This window comes from Carassius auratus, unplaced genomic scaffold (assembly GCF_003368295.1).
Source record: "Carassius auratus strain Wakin unplaced genomic scaffold, ASM336829v1 scaf_tig00215828, whole genome shotgun sequence".
Lineage (NCBI taxonomy): Eukaryota > Metazoa > Chordata > Actinopteri > Cypriniformes > Cyprinidae > Carassius > Carassius auratus.
Window position 1 is genome coordinate 182,674 of NW_020528261.1, and position 22,668 is coordinate 205,341.

Below are 22,668 nucleotides of genomic sequence, written 5' to 3' on the forward strand. Positions count from 1 at the left end.
AAGCCAGAACTTAACACACCATAAAAGTAGAGCGAGCTACATCTAACTCTTGAAAAAAGAAGTACATGGACTCGGTTTTCACATAATTTGTGCATTCAAGATTTTTTTCTTCACTGTACTTCAAACAAGAAAGAAAGTGTAAATATGACCTGAAATATGGCCTGCAAAAATTGCTTCTTGGGGCAGGTTAAAATCACCACATTACAAAACCATTAGTGCCTGATGGTCTTTAGAGGCCATGGTCTTCGAAATGAGGCCTCCGAAACCCAAACACTGCTTCAGCACCAATCCAAACTTCAGCAGCAAACAAGTCACCAAACACTCAACCAAATCCCAACTGAATTGGGCTGGTAGGTGGGGTTATGCAGACAGAGCAGTGCAGTTAGGGGCAGGGGATTGGCTAGTGAGAGGAGAATCATGCCTGGCTATTGGCCGAAAAACACACACAAGGTGCAGAGTGAATTACTGGCAGAGGAGAAGCGTCGGCGGGGGGCATGGTCACAGAAAGCATGGCTGCTGCGCCTCTGGGTGGATTCGGCCTTGGGTGGAGGTGAAGAATAGAAGGATGAAAGAGGAAAAAGAGGAGATACAGGTTCTGACCCCGAGAAGGAGGAAGAGGCATGAGAGCCTAGGAATAATAAATGAGAAAGTGAAAAGGATGTGATATTAAAAATAATAATAATGATAAATTATTTGGGGAAACACAGAAAATTGAGGAAAAAAAGAATATAAAAACAATCACAGTAAATAGAAAAAATAATTAGGACTGTCATAGGGAAGTGTTAATTTAACATGAATCTGAACTATATTAAACAATGTTAAAAACGATGCATTTTTAACTTCTGACCTATATGTAAATTTTGTACATTTAAATAAAAAAAATACAAAATTGGATTGACAGACATAAAAATAATGGAAAATGTAATAAATAAATAAATGAAAAATAAATAAATAAGCAGAAACAGTTGGAACAGAAAGATAAGGTTTTAAAGAAAATGGGTAACTGCTGAATCACAGAAGCAAGAGAACATGTTTACTGTCTGCATACACCGCTCAGAAACCGTCCAGCATCACTGCTGTGCAAACACAGCAAAAATACACCTGCACTCATCTCAGCCCTCTTTATCTAATTACTCTACTCACTCTACTCAAGATACTGGGGAAATGCATGGCAATTTAGCTGTAACTGAAATGAGTCGAAGCAGTTTTTCACATGAAGTACTGAATAAAGGCTTATTGTTCTTTTAGGAATTAAAGGGGTTAAACCACAAATGTTTCTTGTGTTGAGGAATAAAAGCATCCATCCCATTTCCTTCTAATCACTTTACCATGACTTGGCAGGCCAAGTTGCTTAAGACTAAATAGTGTTTTGACGCCAGAAACCAATTTTTTTGCCACTTTGTTTAAAAAAAAATAAAAATAAAAAAACAAGCTGTGACGTATAAATGCAGTATGTTTGCATAGAACTTAACATAGAAGAAAATGTTCATGATATGACCCTTCTAAAAGGCTTACAGCTTTGGATATTCAAAAAATACAAGTATATTAAAAAATATATTCTTATTAGGCCATTCATTCTAAATCTAAATCTGTGTTTGAGAGAGAAAGAGAAAGACGTATGCAGGAAATACAGTTAAAATGACAATAAAAGCTGATGCAAACTCACCAAAAAGTGTAGGGCAAAAAAGCTGTTACCACAATAACTATAGCGATACAAATATATGCACATTAAATTATGAGCGTGTGTCTGTGTGTGTGTGCATGTGCGCACTCACCTGTCTCTGGATCACTGAAGTCAGGTAGTGTCATAGCATTCAGCTGACGACGGTCAGCAACAGCTCTGTCTAACAGACTGCTCCCCCTCCCAGAATCACTACACACACACACACACACACACACGAGACAAGAGGCAATTAAGACTTTAAAATTTGAAAATGAGTCAAGCACTCAGACAGGAGACAGAGGATGTCACGATCCTTGCACATCAATACACACAGAATGATGAAACCCTCAGAAATCACACTCAGCAGACTGCTTTTGCACACACAACCACAATGCTTCTGCAACACTATTCATCTGAAAAAGCAGTGTAGAAATAACTGAAATATTCAAAAGAAAATATTTTTCACAAAATTATACTGAAATTTCACCAATGGACGATTTCTCCCATTCATATTCCTAGATGTGGAATGTCTTTGTGTCCTCATACTGTCTCTGGAATGCGCACAAAAACATCTGACAGTGCGGCAACTGTTTAGGGTTCGAGGACGACTTTAAATAACAGCGGTGGGGTTTAGAGAGAAGGAGCACAGGTGGTCCTGACAAAGAAGCGCTACCCAGGGTCTGGATGGAGGGACTCTGAACTTGTGGCAGAGTTTGGTTACAGTGTCCAGGCACTAATTGCTCTCTGGTGGATTGTCACCAGGTACTGAGTTCAAGACAGTTTGACAGGAAAAGCTGGAGTATTCTGGCAGCATAGAATAATCAGAGAATAGTGAGCGAGAGAATGCTGGACTGAGTCACATTATGCAGCAGTGGTATGAGCTTTGCTTTTATTTATTTTTAATGAAGGCGTGGTGAGCTCCACGCAGTCAGAGACACATGCTGTGCTGTCTTATGTGTGATGGTGAGTGCCGATACTTGAGCTTCTAGCATTCATCTGTCAACAGCTGGAGTGTGTGTGTGTGTGTGTGTGTGTACCTGGGGTTGGTGAGGTTGTAACAGGACTTCCAAATCTGCAGCATGCGTTTGCAGGAGAGCAATGCTTCTTCTGGACCTCGACACAATGTCTCCAACTTCACCTTTGTGAATAATATACTACACAGACAAAAAGAAGTGTTTATTATCACTCTCCATCCATCTGAATGTCTAAAGAAGTGTTTAATAAACAAAGAAGAGCTTTATTGAACACCGATAAAGATAAATCAGTGTAAATATCTTACGCAAGCCCTTTTAAATATAAAACTTTAAACCAAAGTCAAGATGATTCAGCCCTTTCTGCTCTTATTCTTCAAATAAACATCAACAGCATATCAATAGATTTCTCTGCGAAATGAGAAAAAAACTTCCATGAATTCTTTGTTCAACTGTACAGGTATTTTACATGTTGTTTGGTCTATTGTGAATGTATGATGTATTGTATATTGTGTATGTATTATATTCATGTTATGTTATTTTTATGTTATGACCATTAACTCATAAATTGCTAATTTTACATAAATTAAACACTAAAAATTTTAAATTATACAAGCTACAAATGCTACCTTTGTTTTTTTTTAAGATATACATTTATTCAGCAAGGATGCATTGAATTGATCAAAAAGTGACAGTAAAGACATTTGTAATGTAAAAAAAAATTGTATATCAAAAATGTACTGGTATTTCTATTCATCAAACAATCATAAAAATATATATATCACCGTTTCCACACAAGATATTTAGCAGCACACTGTTTCTTGCATATAAGAATGATTTCTGAAGGATCATGTGACACTGAAGACTGGAGTAATTCAGCCAGAGAAAATTCAGCTTTGCCATTACAGGAATAAATACATAAAAATATAAAACAGTTATCATAAATCATACAAATATTTCTCAAAATTACGGTTTTAACTGCATTTTAACTGTAAGTGTAACTACAAATGAGTATAGACAGCATAGATAATATACATATAAATACAAATACAATTAATTATCGAATATTAACCAATTTATGTACAATTATCCAAATTATGTTTTTTTATTGTTATACTGAGTGTCACTTAGTATATTGTGCATATGCGGATGAATAATTGTGGAGTATTATATCTTGTCTCCTCTAATAACACCCGTGTTTCACACACATTTCTGCAGACAGCAGATCTGCTCGAGCTGAGTGAAAGTCTCACCATCAAGAGTGCAGATGGCCATTTCTATAATCAGAGATGGCAGCATGTGAAGAGATGTGTGTGTTTATGTGTGAAGCAGATACCATATATAGAGTCTGCTCTTCAACAGCTCGCTGTCAATGCAGCTGCTCGACTCTGCTGAGCAGAGATCGGTTAGCGCTTTAAACACACGCTCCAGTCTCTGTAGGCCATGCTGGTCCGAGTTCAGCCAATTCAGAGAGCTGATGGCACATTCTCATCAGCTGCGATTTCATCTCTGTATTTGCATGGTATAGGACACCCACACAATCGCTGATTTAATCCTGTCGCCTGTGTCTGTGTATGTGGAATAAGGAGGGCTGGATGTTCTGTTGCATTTCCTTTCAAGGCAATGAAGCAAAATGCATGGAAACACACACACAAACTGGACAAACACACATACGCACAATACCAAAACCCTGAGGGGGAAAACATGTTGAAAAAGAGGGGCATAGAATTGGAGGAAGCTGTTTTCTATTATGTAAGTGGCTGAAGCACACAGCCAGAAGGGCAACAAGACACACACACACAAATACAGAGATGGAGGAGACTCTGATCAAATTGAATGAGAAGGGAATTTGCGTGGGGACTGCCCAGTGCTTCAAAACATCCAGCACACACACACACACACACACACACACACACACACACACACACACACACACACACGCGCGCGCATACTTCTAACTCGTCTAATTGAAGATGCCAGCAGCAGATATGTACCCATCTATCCCAGCTGCTACAGCAAACACAAACATTCTCATTAGAGTGGGCACTGTGGCATGCCTCTGAATGTCTAAACGCTGCCTGCGACTGTGTGTGTTTGTGTATGCATGTGTGAGGCTTTACAAATGTGGTGCAAAAGAACATGGAATCATCTGATTGGTTCTCTGATCCAAGAATAGGCTCCTTTCCATTCTCGGATTGGCTTCAGACAACTGCCTCAACTCAGCGCAGGCAAAAAAAACAAGGCTACATCTAACTACAAGCTTGAGAGGTTTGATAAAGTGTGACAGGGACTTACATGAAGTTTTCGGGGTATTCGCTGAGGGCCATCTCGATGATGTTGAGAGCATCGTGGTAGTGTTTTTGAGCTGACAGCAGCAAGGCCAGCAGGTGCAGGGAATGAACATCATCGCCCTGCAGCTGTAACGCCTGTCGTACATAACCAAGAGCCTCTGGAATCTGACATTAACACACACACACACACACACACAAGAGATGCTTTTATTAGATGACTGTTTAAACGGAGCGAGAGAGAAATGAGAAGGAAAAATAACAGACTGACATCTGGGGAGAGAGACAGACTGAGAGGGAAATAAGAGCAAAATAAAGTTCCCATAGTAAGAAGAGTAAGATATGGCTAGGGTTTAGTGATAAATCAATAAAAAATGAATAAAATGTATTGATAAAGTTTAATAAACATTATAGTCATATATAACCAAGATAATTTTTCATTCTTGTTTTAATTTGTGCAGTATACAAGTTTTATTATGTCGTAAATGTTTAGTTGTAAATGAATTGCTATATTTTCATATTCATTTTCATTTTCATAGTTTTATTGGAATTAATATCATCATACATAATTTTTGATGATACACTGAAATCATAGTACATAGAATTCAGGAAAAAAAATTTTTTGAGGGGGAAATAAAATGGGGCCCTAAATTAAAAGTTAGCTTAATATGCGGAATTTAGTAGTAAAGAAAGATGTTTGATTACATTCATTCCTGAGGTCCAACAAACACGTGGAGTGCATGTCCTTCCTCTTTAAATGGTATGAAATGAATATTATGAAAAATATCAATACTGAATAATAAAAAAAAATAATACATTTTTTTGGAGGGGCATTTATCCTAGCCCTAGATGTGGCTTGATGCAGATGAATTTAAGCATGTGCCAATGCATCACTTAGTTATTGAGTCATCATTCTAGTAGAAGCCCATCATCTGAGAGTGAGAAGTTTTCATTCTCACTACCTGTGTGTAAAAAGCAGATGCTGATTCTCCTACCTGTCGAGATACAGCCAGCTGCAGCGCCAGGTAGAAAACAGCTAAATGATCAGTGGGGGACAGACTCTGTGCCCTGAGAGAGAGAGAGACAGAGTTTTTCATCAGTGTGTATGTGTGTGAGAGAGATATTTAGTATTCAATTCATATTAAATAAGATATTACATTTAGGAGAGTCTGAAAATCACCTCTGGAAAGCGCTCAGTGCTTTTTTCTGATACTCTTCCTGCATTCCTCGAAGAGATGCTGTTAAGAAAGACAACATAAATGTGAGAAGATGGTAAGAAGAAGATACAATCTGCAAGGTTTTAGATACCTTAACATTAGAGAAAGGATATAATAGGATTATAACATGTGTAACAGAGGGAAGACATAATGAAGCATTACTGAGTGATTATTAAATTATGTAACTGTCATTACAGAGTGTGTTATATAAGAAAAGAGAGAGGTTATAAAGTATCAGTGAATTATAGAAGGGTATAAATCGCGTTATAGAATGCAGAGAAAATGTATAAAGAATTTTAAATGTTTTCTAAAGTGGTTTTAAAGTGCATTATATAAGGAAGAGAAAAAAACGACATAGTATAAAAGACTACTGGGAGAGTACAGAGTGTGTTACAGGGTAGATAAAGAGTATATAGCGATATAAAAACATTAAGGAGACAATAAAGAGTGTTTCAAAGAGATACAGAGTGAATTATAGAGGACAAAACAGGGATTAGATGGAGAATATATAGAGTGTGTTACAGAAGATACAGTAAAGGTTACAGTCATATAATGGTATAGAAATGCCATATACAGTGCATTGTACTGCAGGTATGCTTACCATCTGTGGCTTTCAGGCTGTAGACGAGACCAATAGCTAGATAGCCTTTGGCCCTGAATTCAGCCGCCTTCTCACCCATATCAATCACTATTTTAGCAAAGCGCTCACCTTCTTCCAGCTAAAACACACAAATACACACCCCATGTCATCACCGTCTCACTGTTCATGGACAGTCTAACAGTAATGGATTTACAGAGCCATAAACAGGTCAGGGTCAGCCCTCCGGTTGAGCCCGTGCGTATTTCCCATGATTCCTCTTTTATTACCCAGTGCAGATTTCCAATACACAGCTTGACGGCCAGCAGAGGAATGGTGGGATCTTCCGGCTTCAGTCTCATACACTCCTTTAGCACCTTCACTGCTCGGGCCGACTACACACACACAGACACAAAGATTAGACTCAGAGTAATTTCTAACAGTATATATATATTACATTTACTTTTTTATATATATATTTAAAAATCACAAACCATTTTTTTTTTTATACTATTTTGCTACACTAGTTTTTACTATATTTTTGATCGAACAAGTGTTTGCCTTGGTAAGCATAAGAAACTTTTTTCAAAATCTTCAACCATTTTTACTGACCCCTATATATATATATATATATATATATATATATATATATATATATATATATATATATATATATATATATATAAATATATATATATATATATATATATATATATATATATATAAAAGAGAATAGTATTGAGTGTGAAATGTATACAAACCTGATTCCAAAAAAGTTGGGACACTGTACAAATTGTGAGTAAAAAAGGAATGGAATAATTTACAAATCTCATAAATTTATATTTTATTCCCAATAGAATATAGATCAAATATCAAATGTTGAAAGTGAGAAATTTTTAAATGTCATGCCAAATATTGGCTCATTTTGGATTTCATGAGAAATTCCAAACACATGAAGTTTAATTCCCACATTCCAAAAAAGTTAGGACAGGTAACAAAGTTAAATGTACATATAAGGAACAGCAGGAGGACCAATTGGCAACTTATTAGGTCAATTGGCAACATGATTGGGTATAAAAAGAGCCTCTCAGAGTGGCAGTGAAAACCATACCTGATGCCCGTGATTTTCGGGCCCTGAGAAGGCAATGTATCACATACAGGAATGGTACTGTAATGGAAATCAGAACAATACTTCCAGAAAACTTTGTCGGTGAACACAATCCACCGTGCAATTCACCGTTGGCGGCTAAAACTCTATAGGTCAAAAAAAAGAAGACTAAAGAGGACTAAAGAGGACAAGGACAACCCAAGTTGTTATCAGCTATCAGTTCAGAAGCCTGCATCTCTGATGTTATGATGGGGTTGCATGAGTGCATGTGGCATGGGCAGCTTACACATCTGGAAAGGCACCATCAATGCTGAAAGGTATATCCAAGTTCAAGAACAACATATGCTCCCATCCAGATGTCGTCTCTCTCGTCCTCTTTCAGGGAAGACCTTGCATTTTACAACATGACAATGCCAGACCACATACTGCATCAATAACAACATCATGGCTGCGTAGAAGAAGGATCCAGGTACTGAAATGGCCAGCCTTCTGTCGAGATCTTTCTCCCATAGAAAACATTTGGCACATCATAAAGAGGAAGATGTGACAAAAACCTAAGACAGTTGAGCAACTAGAAGCCTGTATTAGACAAGAATAGGACAACATTCCTATTCCTAAACTCGAGCAACTTGTCTCCTCAGTCCCCAGACGTTTGCAGACTGTTATAAAAAGAAGAGGGAATGCCACAACTTTTTTGAGATGTGTTAATGCCATGAAGTTTAAAATCAACTTATTTTTCCCTTAAAATTATACATTTTCTCAGTTTAAATATTTGAAATGTTGTCTATGTTGTATTCTGAATAAAATATTGAAATCTGAATCTTCCTCATCATTGCATTCTGTTTTTATTCACAATCTGTACAGTGTCCCAACTTTTTTGGAATCGGGTTTGTAAGATATTTTATATTGAAATAAATGACATGAAAGGACTTTATTATTTTTAATTTTCCTTGCACTGAAATCACAACTTAAAAATTGCCTGATATTTCTAGGTTATTTTCCATGACAATGGGAACTCTGAGGTACATGGAAGGCAGAAAATAGAACACTAACCTTCCCAGCAGCCATTAGGGAAAGAGCAAGCTGGAACCAGAGATGAAACTCCTCAAAGGCAAACTTCATGGCTCTTTCGAGACACTGTGGAGAAGAGACACGAACATACCTTCAGATAAGAGTTGAGAATAATAATTATGACCCCCCAACAGATACACACACACACACACAAAGGTCAAACACAGAGCCAGGCCATGTATCCTGCTGAAGATTACCCAGCATGCCACAGGCTTTCACTGTGTCTCTGAGGCTTTACAGTTAATCACACCAATAGATTAGCAGAGAGCAATTCATTGAACAATTAGATCTATATACTAAACAGCTACACACAAATGATCCTGCAGAGGCACAAACAATAAATATGGCAGGCTCCCAGGGCCCTGTGATTGCACAACCATAAAATCTTTAAATATAAAAGACACAGCAAAGGTTATGCTGAGTCCAACATTATCAACAACAGCATGATCAACAGATGGAGACAGAAGAGAAAAATCTGTCCAGGTACACTAATGAAAACATCGGACTACAAACCACACACACACGCACACACACACACCCCAAAAATGCTCCCATGGTGAGGAGCGTGGGCAGGACCTCACCTCTGAGAGCATCTCATACTGTCCGCGTCGGCCGAGCGCGATGGTCAGCAGGTCGTACACCAGTGAGGCGCTCTGGAGGCTGATGATTCGGTCATTATTGTGTTCGGGGATTCGACTCAGTACGGCGTCTCTGTTAGCCTATGATAAATACAGATATCAATACACACAATCCCCCAAACCGACATGATCACATTACACTTCTTCTGATGGCAAAGCTGAGTTTCAGTAGCCATTACTCCAGTCTCTGTTTCTGCTGAGTTCAAGCTAAAAGCATCTCTGATTCTCCAGCTCTGCTTTCAGTACCATTATGATTGGCCTTTCATACCAAAAACCCTGCATGCTGACTTTATTCACATGTTCTCCTGTGCCGATGGTTGAACCAAGGGGTCACAGAATCTTCACTGTTACTCACCATGGACTCGCTGATTAACAACAGGAGTAAGGCCTCCTCTGTGTTCTCCTGAGGACAAAACAAACTAGAGAGAGAGAGAAAGAGAGAGAGAGAAAGGCCATCAAGAATTTTTCCATCCATGACATCATAAATACAGTGACAAGAAACAAACTTCCAGGATTCTGATCAATTTATTCCACCCCCCAAAACAAATGAACAATATACATGAAACAGCTCAATATACAAAAAAATCCAGCGTTTCTGCAGGATTACCATTATACTTTTATAGTATTTATTATTATTTTGAATTCGACGTCCTACTTTTCTCCTGAGTAGATGCGCGGGCGGCGGCTGAGGGCGTAGTCCTTAGTGTGCGGGGAGTGTCTTAGCAGCTCGTCCAGGGGGGAGTGGTGAGGGGGGTCTTCTAGTGGATTCCAGTAACTCTGTTCACACATGCCCCTCAGCAGGATCTCTGCAAGCTGCCTGGCGATAGTCTAAACACATACAGTATACCTTCAGATTACAGATCTGTGGTTCTCTACCAGGGGCCCAATGGGGGACCTCAGCAAACTTCCAAGGGGCCTCAAAATTATAAAATTATATATGTATATAATTAAACTATAGCAGAAGTACCAGAAATCTACATGGACAACAAGACAAAGTCATAAACACACAACTCACTATACGCAGGTTCTGAGTGGTTCTGGTCTCAACGGCTCTGAGAATCTCTCGGAAACGGCCGACACCACGGGTCAGGTTACTGGAGCAGCGGGAAATGGAGAGAAAAGCGATCCATTAACCACCTCTAGAGAGCTGAAAAGAACCTGATGGCTGACAAACACGTGCACACACCCTCAGGACTGATCGGACCTGACCTCTAGCATCAACAGTCAGACTAAAGCAGTTACTTGTCAGTGGACAAGAAGTTATCAGGTCCTGGTGGGCACACAGATTTGCAGGAGTTCTGGGGTTCTACAGTTATGTGCAAGTCACAATTAGCACTTTATATTGACACTGCACAACATGTGAACGTGTGTGTTAGCGCCTGTCAGTGACTGGGGTTCAATATCCTCATCAGACTGCAATATACAAACTGACAGCACACTAAAACACACACAAAATGAATGGACATGTGTGTAAAAGGCCAGATAATATAGCTTCTGGCTGTGGAGGTGTGAAATGTTGCAGAGATGCACGTGAATGCAGGGAGAAGCAGTACAGTAGTTAAAAGAGACAGAAGTGTAGAAATAGGTATATGAGAGCGAGCAGGACAGAGAGAAGCAGAGCTAATACATAAAATGGTCGATCCGAGCATCAGTTCAAACACAGTCAAATGGATTCATCCGATGCTAAACGTATAAGTGTGTATGCTTTCCAAGTGCTGCACTGGCTAAAATCACAGATTCACTGTTCACAACTGTGTGCCATCAAACATAAAGTGTGCAATTTCTTTCATCAGACACAAAGTTTCCTGTATTTTTACATTTTGATTATCTTCACTGTTTTCTAACACTCACGTAAAGTTTATCTTTAAAACACTAATACTTTTAAAACAATGCTTAATGTTATCTTTATCAAAATGAATATCTATTTGAATCAGTATATTATAATGTTGTGATGCCTAAATTCACTTTTTTTTTTGTTTATAGTGATTTTTTTTATTTAGACAAAAGTATTGTCTTTTACTCCACAGAGATTTTATAATCACACAGGCGGAGGACTGAACATTTGTTATCCTGTAGTACATGCATTTTGTGTGAGGTTTAAAGTCATTGCTTTCAATCATTTATGAGCCTAACAGATACATTACCCACAATGCAGCACTGCAGCGGTCGTATTTCACACAGATGCATTTCAAGCACTGACAGATGCCCCACCTGCATCCATATGGAAGATCCCTCCCCAACCACACACACTCACTGCACAAATAAATAATGATGGAGATTCTCATACTGCCATGTGTAAGACCACCACACGTTTCACACTAGTACTGCAAATCACAAAAAAAAAGAAAAAAAGAAAAGAGAAATTTCACTATGAGAAAACAATAAAGATAAACAAACCAATAGGAAATAAGATGGACAACTTGTGTTTTACTTCTTCAACCTTCCCATGCCTTCCCTTTCCCTACTACAACAGTAAGATCACCGACTAGATTGCATACTAGATCTGTTAGGCTTTGTCCCAAATTGCACTCTTTATGTGCACTTGTGGTCTTGCGGACTTAGTTACAATGGCTGTTGCCCGGTAAGTCCAAGAGAATGTAGTAGAAGGGAAGTCAGAGTCTAGTGGTTAGAGAGATGGACTCCTAACCCTAGGGTTGTGGGTTCGAGTCTCGGGCCGGCAATACCATGACTGAGGTGCCCTTGAGCAAGGCAACAAACCCCCAACTGCTCCCCGGGCGCTGCAGAATAAATGGCTGCCCACTGCTCCGGGTGTGTGTGTTCACTGCTGTGTGTGTGTGCACTTTGGATGGGTTAAATGCAGAGCACGAATTCTGAGTATGGGTCACCATACTTGGCTGTGTGTCACGTCACTTTAACTCACTTCAGGGTATCCCATTCATCAGAAGCATGCTCGTTAGCACCCCATTTGCGACCACTATGCACCCTGGATGCGCACTTCTGCCTAGACTTCTACCCAACAGTCAAATTGGCATTGTCATGAAAGTGTGGACTCAGAGGAACACCACAAGGGTTTAGGGTTCGATTTGGGACAGGGGCTTACTCCGTTTCTCTACAATCAGCAGGTCAAAGTCAAATTACAGCTGAAAGAGGTTTGTCCACCCATGAGATTCCTGAGAAATCCATAAACTGATCAAATATGTACCTTAAGCTGTTTTGGACACAGTTGGAAGTGCATTGGCATTGTCTGGCAAAAGTGTCTGCTATAGTTACACTAGCTTTTAAAAGTTTGGCTTAAGCAATATTTTTTTTGTTTTTAAAAGAAGTCCCTTATGTTCACTAGGGATGCATTTATTTGATAAAAATACAGCGAAACGCCAATTCTGTCCAATATTTTTGCTGTGTAAAATTCTACTTTTAAAATGTAATTTATAGATTTGATGGCAAAGCTGAATTTTTTTCCCCAGTCTTCAGTGTCACATGATCTTTCAGAAATCATGCTGAAATATAATGAATTGGTGTTATATTTATAATTGTGAAAAAAAAAAATTGGGATCCTTTGGTGAAAAGAAGGTTAAAAGAGCAGTCATTTCAATATAATTAACAGATTTACAGATTTTTGGGTTAAAAATTATTTTAAAAAGTAATTTTATAATCAATATTTTCATAATTTTTTTTTTTTTTACTGCATTCTGGAATGTTCTTATGCATGAAGGTACAAAAAGCAAAAAAAAAAAAAAAAAACCTGGAATGCAGCGTATTCATGCAGTCTTCATGTTGAGAGCATACCCTGATGCTTTAAAGGCTGCTTATGTAGGCGGTTTACTAGGTTCTGGCTTCTGTGTGAAGCTGCTACAGTAAAAGCATGGCACTACTCTACATGAAGAGAGTTTAGGGATACGTACGAGTAGTCGTTAAACACACGGCTCCATGGTGCAGAGGCCGCGGTGCAGGGGAGAGTGTGGCATCAGAACACACATAAATAACATGAAACGCACAGACACACACAACCTGAGAACTACAGAGGATCAATGAAGCATTTGGAAAAAATAAATGCAAAAAGACAGACAGAGAGTTAGTGGGCAGACAGAAAGCTCAGCAGATTCCAAGACCGCTCACTGAAGCACATGTCCAAGGGAAAGAGGAGTGAGAAGAGAAAACTAGAGAAGTACGAACAAATGAATGGACAGCACTGTTGTGCTACGGAGAGGGCTGGATGGTATATTAAATATTATACACACAACATATTTGAGATGATTTTTCTGGTGATGTAAAGCTACATATCTTCATGACCATTTAATTTTGTCAAATAATATATATATATATTTTTTTTTGCATAACCATTCAGAATATATAATAATTTCAAAAAATGCATTGCAATTAAAACCTTTAGGGTAGTTTAAGTTATATATAAGTACTTTTTTTTTTGCTATTGTGAAATTAATTTACAATTTAAAATAAAGGTTTTTATTTTAATACATTTTAAAATGTAATTTATTAAAGTAATGTCAAAGCTGAATTTTCAGTAGTCATAACTGTGTCTTCAGTGTCATGCAATTCTTCTCATGTGCTGAATTGATCAAGAAACATTTATTTTTATTATCAATGATACTTTGATAAATTGATCAAATTGAAATCAAAAGACCACCAGCATTTATTTGAAAAAGAAATCCTTTGTAACATTATAAATGTAAATATATATATCATTTCTTTCTTTCTATTTATTTCTTTTCCTGCATTTGCTTCTTATATTAACCAATTTAAAGCTAGTTTGCAATACTGACTGTACGTTCAAAATAAAGCTTTTAAAAATGACATTTTAAAACATATCAAATATTGTCAAGAGGCTAAGAAATATGGATATATTTTAGCTATATATTAGCTATATCGCCCAGCTTTAGTTCCTGATAATATAAACACACAAATACTCACCCATTTTTGAAATGAATAACATGAGCCCTCTGAAGTCCTGTCTCCAGGAAGAAGCCAAGTTCCTGTTCCTGTGTGACCGGACCGGGCTTTGGACTTCGGTTCTGAATGCCAACACTAAGAGCCTGAAGAGAGTCAAAGTCACCAAATATTACTGTCACTCATAACTGAAACAAGCTCAAACTCTTTTCTGGTCACTTCCAGTTAGATATTCAGCAAATACAAACCATACAGTATGTCTTCAAAAGAAGCACAGAGTCAGACTGTTTACAAGATTTACCCTGAGAACACTTTAGAGAGGACGGCGGTCAGGAGGGTACGAGTTTTAGCATGGAGGTCAAACGTAAACCTTTGGCTGCACCCAAAAAATGCAGCGTCAACACTGCAGCAGAACACAAGCTCTGCCGTTCTCCTCTCTTGCCATCATTCACTCTCTCTCGGTCTCTCTCTACGCTCCCTCACTTCTCCGCCAACACTGTAAATACTGAACATTATGCAAGGGAATGAATCTGTGTGCCACACTATCGAATATTCCACCAAAGAGAATTTAGTGGTGTGAAAACAATCTAAGGGAAACAGAGACTCATCTTACTGTGCAAGAAAGTGAACTCTGAGAGATTAGTCTCACGGATGGTGGACACTCTGCAGCATTACTGTGCAAATCTGTCCTCAGCTACAAAATCACTGTACGTTTTAATGTCTATGAGAACTGGACTAAAACAGTAGGGAATGAACATTTGGAAATACCTTTTCTACCTCCTGGAGATAAAGAAGGGCGATGTCTCCAGACTTCTCATAACAAGTGATGATCTCCTGGTCTCGGTCCGCATTACGATTGGACAGTGACGGAGACGCCATGGGCACTTTCTCCAGACAAAGACCTAGGAACAAACAGCAGAGAGATGAGATGACTTACACATGCCAAGAGCTAGAAAGGCACACTCACATTCAAAAGGATGATTATGACTTATGACGGCTCATTTAAATAAAGATAATCTGAACTGTGAAAAAACAGTATACAGTATTTCATAAGTCATCCAAGGTCATTTATTTGTTGTTTAAGTTATTGATTTAGTAGTGATTAGATTTAGTATGCATGTACCACAGGCTAGTCTCATACCAAATATGACATTCATAGATTCATAGAATTCGAGTTTCATTATTTCTGGCTGGAAAGAGGAAGTGAGACACTGAAATATACATGTTACAGTATATACAGAAAATCAAAGACTTCAGACAAATCAGAAAAGCTTTAAATGTTTTAGCACGAGCTGATGTCTGTTCCACTGCCGTATCGCCTTGCCCTGTCTGGGTCAACTGAGAGCCAAGTAATGCAGGAAAAATACAAGTACGTTTCCTTAGACATGTCACACAATCTGTGGCCAGTCTCTGTTTACTGGCTTCAGCTTCCAAAGTCACATCATAGCATGAAAACAGAGCAGACTGCACTCAGGTGGCTGGTAAACATGATGAGAGTTGTTTGTTTGGCTGGTGTTAGTATTGGGTTCTCCATGCAGATCAAGTTTTCATGACAGAATGGCAATGGGACAGGAAACAGAAACTGTAGACCTCCTAACCACTTTTCAAAATGCTTCAATAATAGATAGCGGCTTATAAACAGATATCAAAGGATGAAGAAAACTGTCTGGTAGCAAGTCACAAAATGATTCCAAAATGATTTTTTTATATATATATATATATATATAATAAGATAGAAAACAATTATTTTTTAATTATAATAATGACAAAATAATGAGAAAGGAAGGCAAAGAGATTTTCTATGGTCTTGTTGTTCCACACCGATGCCCAAAGAGAAAACGTGGAAGAAAACTGAATGAGAGGGAGTGAGAGAGTGTGTCTACATGCTGTAAATCCCTTTACCTAATATAGACCTGCTACACTGGAGGCCTGAACTTAGTCTAGAAGGTCTGAAAAAGGAACATTCACTTCTGTTTAGATACAAATAACACATTCAACAGAAATCTGGTCCTCTCGACCGCTGTGTTGCTCTAAACACACATATCCCACTCCTTACAGCTTTAAAAGTCCGTTATAATAGGAAGATCCAAGACAAGCCCCATTACTTTGACCGGGCACTTTAAAGTCCTGCATAAACGACCCGCAGTAAATCTGACGCCTCAGGACAGGCTGTGACAAGCAGCTCATGGCAGCAAGAAGGAGATTGAGGATGAGGAATTATTATACACAGGAGGCGAGGCAGGACGTGCCAGTGAGATGACACACACACACACACACACACACACACACACACACGTGTTTGCGTGCGGTAGCTGGGGTGTGATGGATGATCGGGGCTGAGGGAGGAAGCTGCCCCCCTGTAAAGGCAGTTGTCAGTCCCAGAGATGATTTGAGGCGATTGGATAGACGGGCTCTGTGCCAGCCTGCAGTTTTTCCCCAGAGCCCCACCGCACCGCCGATCTGTCAGAACTCTGATCAAAGACCTCACACTGCGGTCCTGGCAAACACATTCACTGTGCTCAGAATTAAGAGTGTGTGTGTGTGTACGTGTGTGTTCAGAGCAAAGGATTTAGTAGCAAACACTTTTCTCTGCAGAGCATCACATCAAGTATTAAAGCAAGGCTGCCACCCAAAGGTCAAAATGTGAACTGCAGGAAGCTGTGACGCAGCTCTGCACTGTTCTGTCAAAGCTAAAGATGAATTAAAATTTAATTAAAATCAATTAAAAATTACACAAAAAAAAAATAAATAAACAATATGTTTTGTAATTATATACCTGCTGATTTAATTAAATGTACACTACTGATAGAAATTTGGGGTTGGTGAGATTTTGTAAAATATTTTTGAAAGAACTCTCTTATGCTCACCTTCATTTATTTGATCAAATACAGTAAAACAATATTGTAAAATATTATTACAAATTAAAATAAACTGCTTTCGAATTTTTATATATTTCTAAATGTAATTTATTCCTGACAAAGCTGAATTTTCAGCAGTCTTTATTTTAGTCACATCCTTTAGAAATCATTCTATAATCTTTCAATATAATTTAGTACTCAAGAATCACTTCCTATTATTGAAAACTGTTGTGAGACACTGTTACAATTTGTTCAGTATTCTTTGATTAATAGAAAATTTTAAAACAACTAGAGATATGGCATTTTACATAGACATTCTAAACGTGTTTAATGTCACTTCATTAATGCAAATTGCTATTTCGGTATCAGTACATTAACAGTAACATAATATATAGAATTTACATTGGATTTATACTATATTTATAGTAAAATGCAATGGTTTAAAAAAACACACTTTACATTGCTGTATTTCAAATATTAAATATCCTACTGCTGTGATTTAGTTGCTTTGCGCAGCATTTTGCTTTCAGTAAGGACACAAATATGGACTTGCAGGAATATTGCAGGAACTCGTTGTTTCGGTTCCAGTTAGTCAAAACATCCTTATCAAAGCAATTTACATAATTTAGGTCTGTTTCACAACGCATACATAAGCAGTAAAACTGCAACCGCAGCCTCTGGTTTGTGCTTTCACAAAGACAGCATTTCTGCTATGTAATAACCCAGCAGCTCTATTTTCTTTAGAGTTACTACACTGATTATTTACCTTTGGTGGCATAGGCCTCAGCAATCATGGAGAGTCTGTACACTGGAGACCCTACCAGCTGCATCTCATCCAGATTCACACGGCTGTACTGATTCAGTGCTTCCCCGTAATCACCCTCCACGTAGCACAGCTTAGCCATGACCAGACTGGCCTCCTGCATGTACTCAGGCTGGAGAGAAAGAGAAAATACATACAGTGTACTATAGTAAATCAAATATAGCTCCACAATCACCGCACATTCTCAGAAACAGAACTAGACTAAATTAAATACATTGCTAAAATCCAGATAAACAAAGGTGACACTGGAAAGACCCCAAACATTACTGGTTTTAAGTCAGTTTTGAGATTTACTTAGCTTAACTTTTTATTCCACTACTACTGTAATCTGGTTGTCGGTGACTCCCAAAACTTGGTATTGTTGGATATGTTAAATTGCTTTTGGTTTTTCTCATTTAAAAATCTGATAAAAGACTGAATTTGAATCTTTAAATGCCGAGATATTATTCCACACATAGGGGCCGTTTTCAAAGAGTGTGTTTTTTGCGTTCCTTTGAGCTGTTTTTCCATGGTTGTAAACATACATGTTTGACAGCTACACTTAAGTTCACATCCTTTACAGCATCTTGTGCGGTGTTCTTAAGGTTTTTTTTTTTTTTTTTTTTTTAAGCATCTCTTTTTAAAGCAATTTTTCTCCATTCCAGTGATATGTGTCTTGCACAAAAACACATACTGTGAGAATACAGTTTTTTTTTTTTACATTATGATCATGGATTAGATACATTTCAGTATAATTAAAATACTACTATTTCAAACAATTTAACATATTGAGTTTTTATTTTTATTTATTGTTTTAATTTTAGTTTTATTTAAGGTATTCATAATTTTATTGTTTTACTAATTATTATAACTTTATTAATCATAATTTTATTTGATTAGTTATTACATTAATATACATTAATTAGAGTTTTATTCATTTGGTTGTGTCGATTTTATTAGTTTATATTTATACATATTTTTTATTAAGTTTATTTCAGTTATTTTAGTACATAATGGCAAACTAAATGCAAATCAGAAATGTTGCTTTGGCAACTAGCTAAAATACAGTATATTTAATATTTGACATTATTTCAGTAAATGTTTATTTTATTTCAAGAAAGATTTTTTTTAATGGTTTTCGTTTTAATTTTCATCACACCGATACAGTGTTACAAACAGAAGTGATGATCCTGACTTTTCAGGCTTACCTTTAAGTTTCCCCGATCAAGTGCAGCCGTCAAGTGTTTCCGTACCTCCTGGAGGACTGGTCGGGGCCCGCGGGGACTGGATCCCTGCTTGATGGGGTTTTCCTTGAGGTACTGCTGGAGTTTGGCCTCCCCCAGCAGAAGCTCTCCGAGATCATCTACAAGAGAAGCAGAGGTTTGTCTGGGCACCTGAATTTACTCATGTAATCACACACACAGACAGAACTGGTTAACAAATCATACACTACGATGATTCCATCACAATAACATACAGCAAGTTTATGCACACACATTCTTAAATGTACCACTGCAAATGATGGCAAAATTGTCATAATTGGATGAGCTATCTCTTTCATCTTTTCTCTTCTGTCTGAAAAAGTAACTGTGGAGAGATGCCACCTGCATATATCTGAACTTTAAAGTCAAAACACAAACACATTTACTGGGTAAGAGGGAAGTGCTGGTTGTGAAAACAGCATTAAATAATGCCCTGATATAATCCAGTCTTGCACCTGAAACCATTCTTACAGGTCTTAACACGCACAGGCACAGCTTTGAGAACCATCACGTGTGGTTTAATCTGCTGCCTTACATGCACATCATAAAACTATCATCATTTTGAATGTGACGAATCAATATTTCCTATTAATATATACCTTTTAATAAACAGGGCAAAATATAAAGATGGAAACGTGCAATTTAATCCACAGATGTAATTCACATTAAACCAACCTTTAAGACAGGCTCCTATAATTCATACATTTTAGCCCAGTCAAATAATACATCTTCCAGATTTTCACCAATGATACTGATGTAAAATGATCTTTTTGTGAAATTGTATTACTTGTAAAAATAAATAAATAAATAAATATATACAATTATTAAAACAAAATAAAAATGGCCTACATATTATTGTTATTCATTAATAAATAATTATAATAATATTTAAAATTATTATTTACAGATTTTTAAGTATAATTTTATGTATATTTTTTTATTCTTTCTGATTACTCTAAATTATATTTTACATTCACAAATGCAAATACACAAACTTTCTTTTTTTAAGAAATTATTTTGAAATCTGTCAATAAAAAAAAATTCTAAATATGTGAAATTCCTTCAAATTTTAACTAATATCTGGTAAATATACAGTCCTATTCTATTTTTACTATGTATTACTTTGTAGTTTTCTTTATCTGTGTGATTTAATTTGAATGAAAATGTTCAAGTTTGAATATGCACCATTTAACTGTATCAAATGCAAAAGAGACTCCTATATTTTTACGTTACATCTTAACAACGTCAATAACAACTCTTCATAAATTCCTAGACTTAATATGAATTACATGAATATGAAATATTAATTATAGAAATTATGAAGATGAATGGACACAACTGGATTGCTAATCAGGAAGTGCTTTGGGCAGACGAGCAGAATACTACCAACAAGGTATTAATATCACATTTTAGACACCTTCAAAAAAAAAAAGTATTCATTCAGTGGCTTGTTTAATTTGTAGTTAAATGTACAGAGATAAATCAGATTCGGATCTTTCCAACAGGCCTGAGACTCTCACACACTGTCCGAGCTAATAACGCGTTAGCCATGAGTGTACACAACAGGATTCACACACACCGTTTGAGATGAGTTTCGCAGACATCTGCCGCACGAGCTCTGCTATCTTGTCCCATTGTCCCTCTGATCGACAGCGCTCTATTTCAGTCTCTAATCGCGACCCGGACTTTCTGGCTGTCATCTTTCTACCTCCTCCTGACCAAAACACGACCGTAGCCGCAGCACAGAAACACTAAAGACCTGGAGCGGAGCATAAAAACACGAACCGGATTACACTTCCGGGCCATGGGACTGAACTCTCATTGGACAGATTCTTATCACGTGACTATTATTGTGACTATTTTTTTTTCTCACATGAAAAAAAGTTTATTTGAATTTAATTTGTTTTATTTTATTCCATTTAATTATATTTCATATAATTTCATGGCATACAGCAGTATCATGACATACAGCAGTAAATATTTCTGAATAATTACATTCAATAATAATCTTGTACTATCCTCGCTAATGTAAAAAACTACTTACATTTACATTTTGTCATTTAGCAGATGCTTTTATCCAAAGAGCAATGATATGTGCTATAACAAGTCTCATGTAGGTTAAACGCAGTACAGGTAGCAAAGGCTTTTAAATAATATAATGTATAAAAAGAAAACAGATAGAATAGGAAAAAAGAAAAGAGCAATGTGTTAAAAAGTGTTATTTGAAGTGTTAAGATATAAAGATGGACATATCGATCGCTGTATATGATATGTAATTATTTTACTTTGCTCTTTTCCATTAAAGTGTACTTTTTCTAGTCGATTAAAGACAAATGTAATGTTAACAAGTTTAAATCTGTTTTTATACAGTCTATGGTTTAAATGCAAGATTATGATGAAGTTAGATCATATCTACTCTTCCTTATAATATATGAACTCAAACTCTAAATTCAAGGCTGAATAGTCTCAAAGAATCTACGTTTACAGTACAGTCTTCTATTGTTAACATGAATATGCCATTTTTATCGCCGTCTAAAAACCTTTTTTGCTTAATTTGTTAGAATAATAACATTTCCCTCATATCAGCATGTTTATGTGTAAATCCTGATTTTTGTCTCTGAACTGCTTGGTGATACATTTCACAGAATCACTCTTGTGAGAATCACTGGCTGCAGGATGTTCTTGACTCTGGCTCTTTTGCGGAAGGGAATCCCAGGAAAGCAGTGGATCGGGAAGTACCGTCGATCGCGAGCAGTCATCTGGCAGATGAGACACAATGTGATTAAACGCCTGGAACAGGAAGCAGAGAATGAACACTGGATCAGCCGACCGTTCATGATGCAGGAACAGGAGCAAGGCCACGCAGCACAGAAGGCGCAAGTGGATGTGGCAACAAATCAAAGCTGCACACCAAGCCAAGTTTCCTGAACTCAAATACATTGCAGACTAACTAAACCACCTGAAAATCCTGAAGACCTGGCCCAGCTGAACAGAACATCAAAGACTGATGGATCTCAATGTTTGGAGAGAGCAAGCAGATGAAAACATAGGACTTCTAGTGTTTGATTTGAAATGTTCTGCATTGTGAGTCTGTATGTGATATGTGCTTCGTTTATAAATTATGTGATCATCACATTTGGCACCTCTTCTGTTTTTTGATTCATCATGTGGTCTTAACTGTCTAGGCTAAATTATATGTTAACATTGTAAATTATTTCTTACAAAAGTTACTTATAAACAAATTTGTAAGTTGGTAATTTCTTCATTTGTAACTGTCAAAAGTAACACCAGCAAAAAAAAAAAAAAAAAGAAAAAAAAGAAAAAAAAAGGGAAGAATACAATGGTCC

At 37.2% G+C, this 22,668-nt stretch overlaps 1 protein-coding gene and 1 pseudogene across 3 annotated transcripts in view; one reads left to right on the forward strand and one right to left on the reverse strand.

Moving 5' to 3' along the window:
* The window catches only part of LOC113095976 (tetratricopeptide repeat protein 7B-like), a 33,188-nt gene extending 12,089 nt beyond the window's left edge, over positions 1 to 21,099 (reverse strand). For 2 of the 3 annotated variants that reach the window (XM_026261345.1, XM_026261344.1), the window contains exons 1-17: positions 20,901 to 21,098; positions 19,268 to 19,422; positions 18,024 to 18,192; positions 15,168 to 15,301; positions 14,424 to 14,545; positions 10,549 to 10,627; positions 10,189 to 10,361; positions 9,889 to 9,952; positions 9,477 to 9,614; positions 8,878 to 8,961; positions 7,007 to 7,111; positions 6,741 to 6,858; positions 6,103 to 6,160; positions 5,918 to 5,990; positions 4,930 to 5,090; positions 2,701 to 2,817; positions 1,776 to 1,873 (exon numbers count right to left, since the gene is read on the reverse strand). In XM_026261345.1, the coding sequence (XP_026117130.1) occupies positions 1,776 to 1,873; positions 2,701 to 2,817; positions 4,930 to 5,090; positions 5,918 to 5,990; positions 6,103 to 6,160; positions 6,741 to 6,858; positions 7,007 to 7,111; positions 8,878 to 8,961; positions 9,477 to 9,614; positions 9,889 to 9,952; positions 10,189 to 10,361; positions 10,549 to 10,627; positions 14,424 to 14,545; positions 15,168 to 15,301; positions 18,024 to 18,192; positions 19,268 to 19,422; positions 20,901 to 21,021 (1,969 nt within the window). In that variant the 5' untranslated portion in view covers positions 21,022 to 21,098. Of the gene's footprint in view, positions 1 to 466; positions 629 to 1,775; positions 1,874 to 2,700; positions 2,818 to 4,929; positions 5,091 to 5,917; positions 5,991 to 6,102; positions 6,161 to 6,740; positions 6,859 to 7,006; positions 7,112 to 8,877; positions 8,962 to 9,476; positions 9,615 to 9,888; positions 9,953 to 10,188; positions 10,362 to 10,548; positions 10,628 to 14,423; positions 14,546 to 15,167; positions 15,302 to 18,023; positions 18,193 to 19,267; positions 19,423 to 20,900 lie in introns of all 3 variants that reach the window. The other variant, XM_026261346.1, reaches the window with a different exon arrangement.
* An 898-nt stretch (positions 21,100 to 21,997) lies between these two features.
* On the forward strand, positions 21,998 to 22,310 carry LOC113095978 (ribosomal protein 63, mitochondrial-like; annotated as a pseudogene).
* Positions 22,311 to 22,668: the final 358 nt, after the last annotated feature.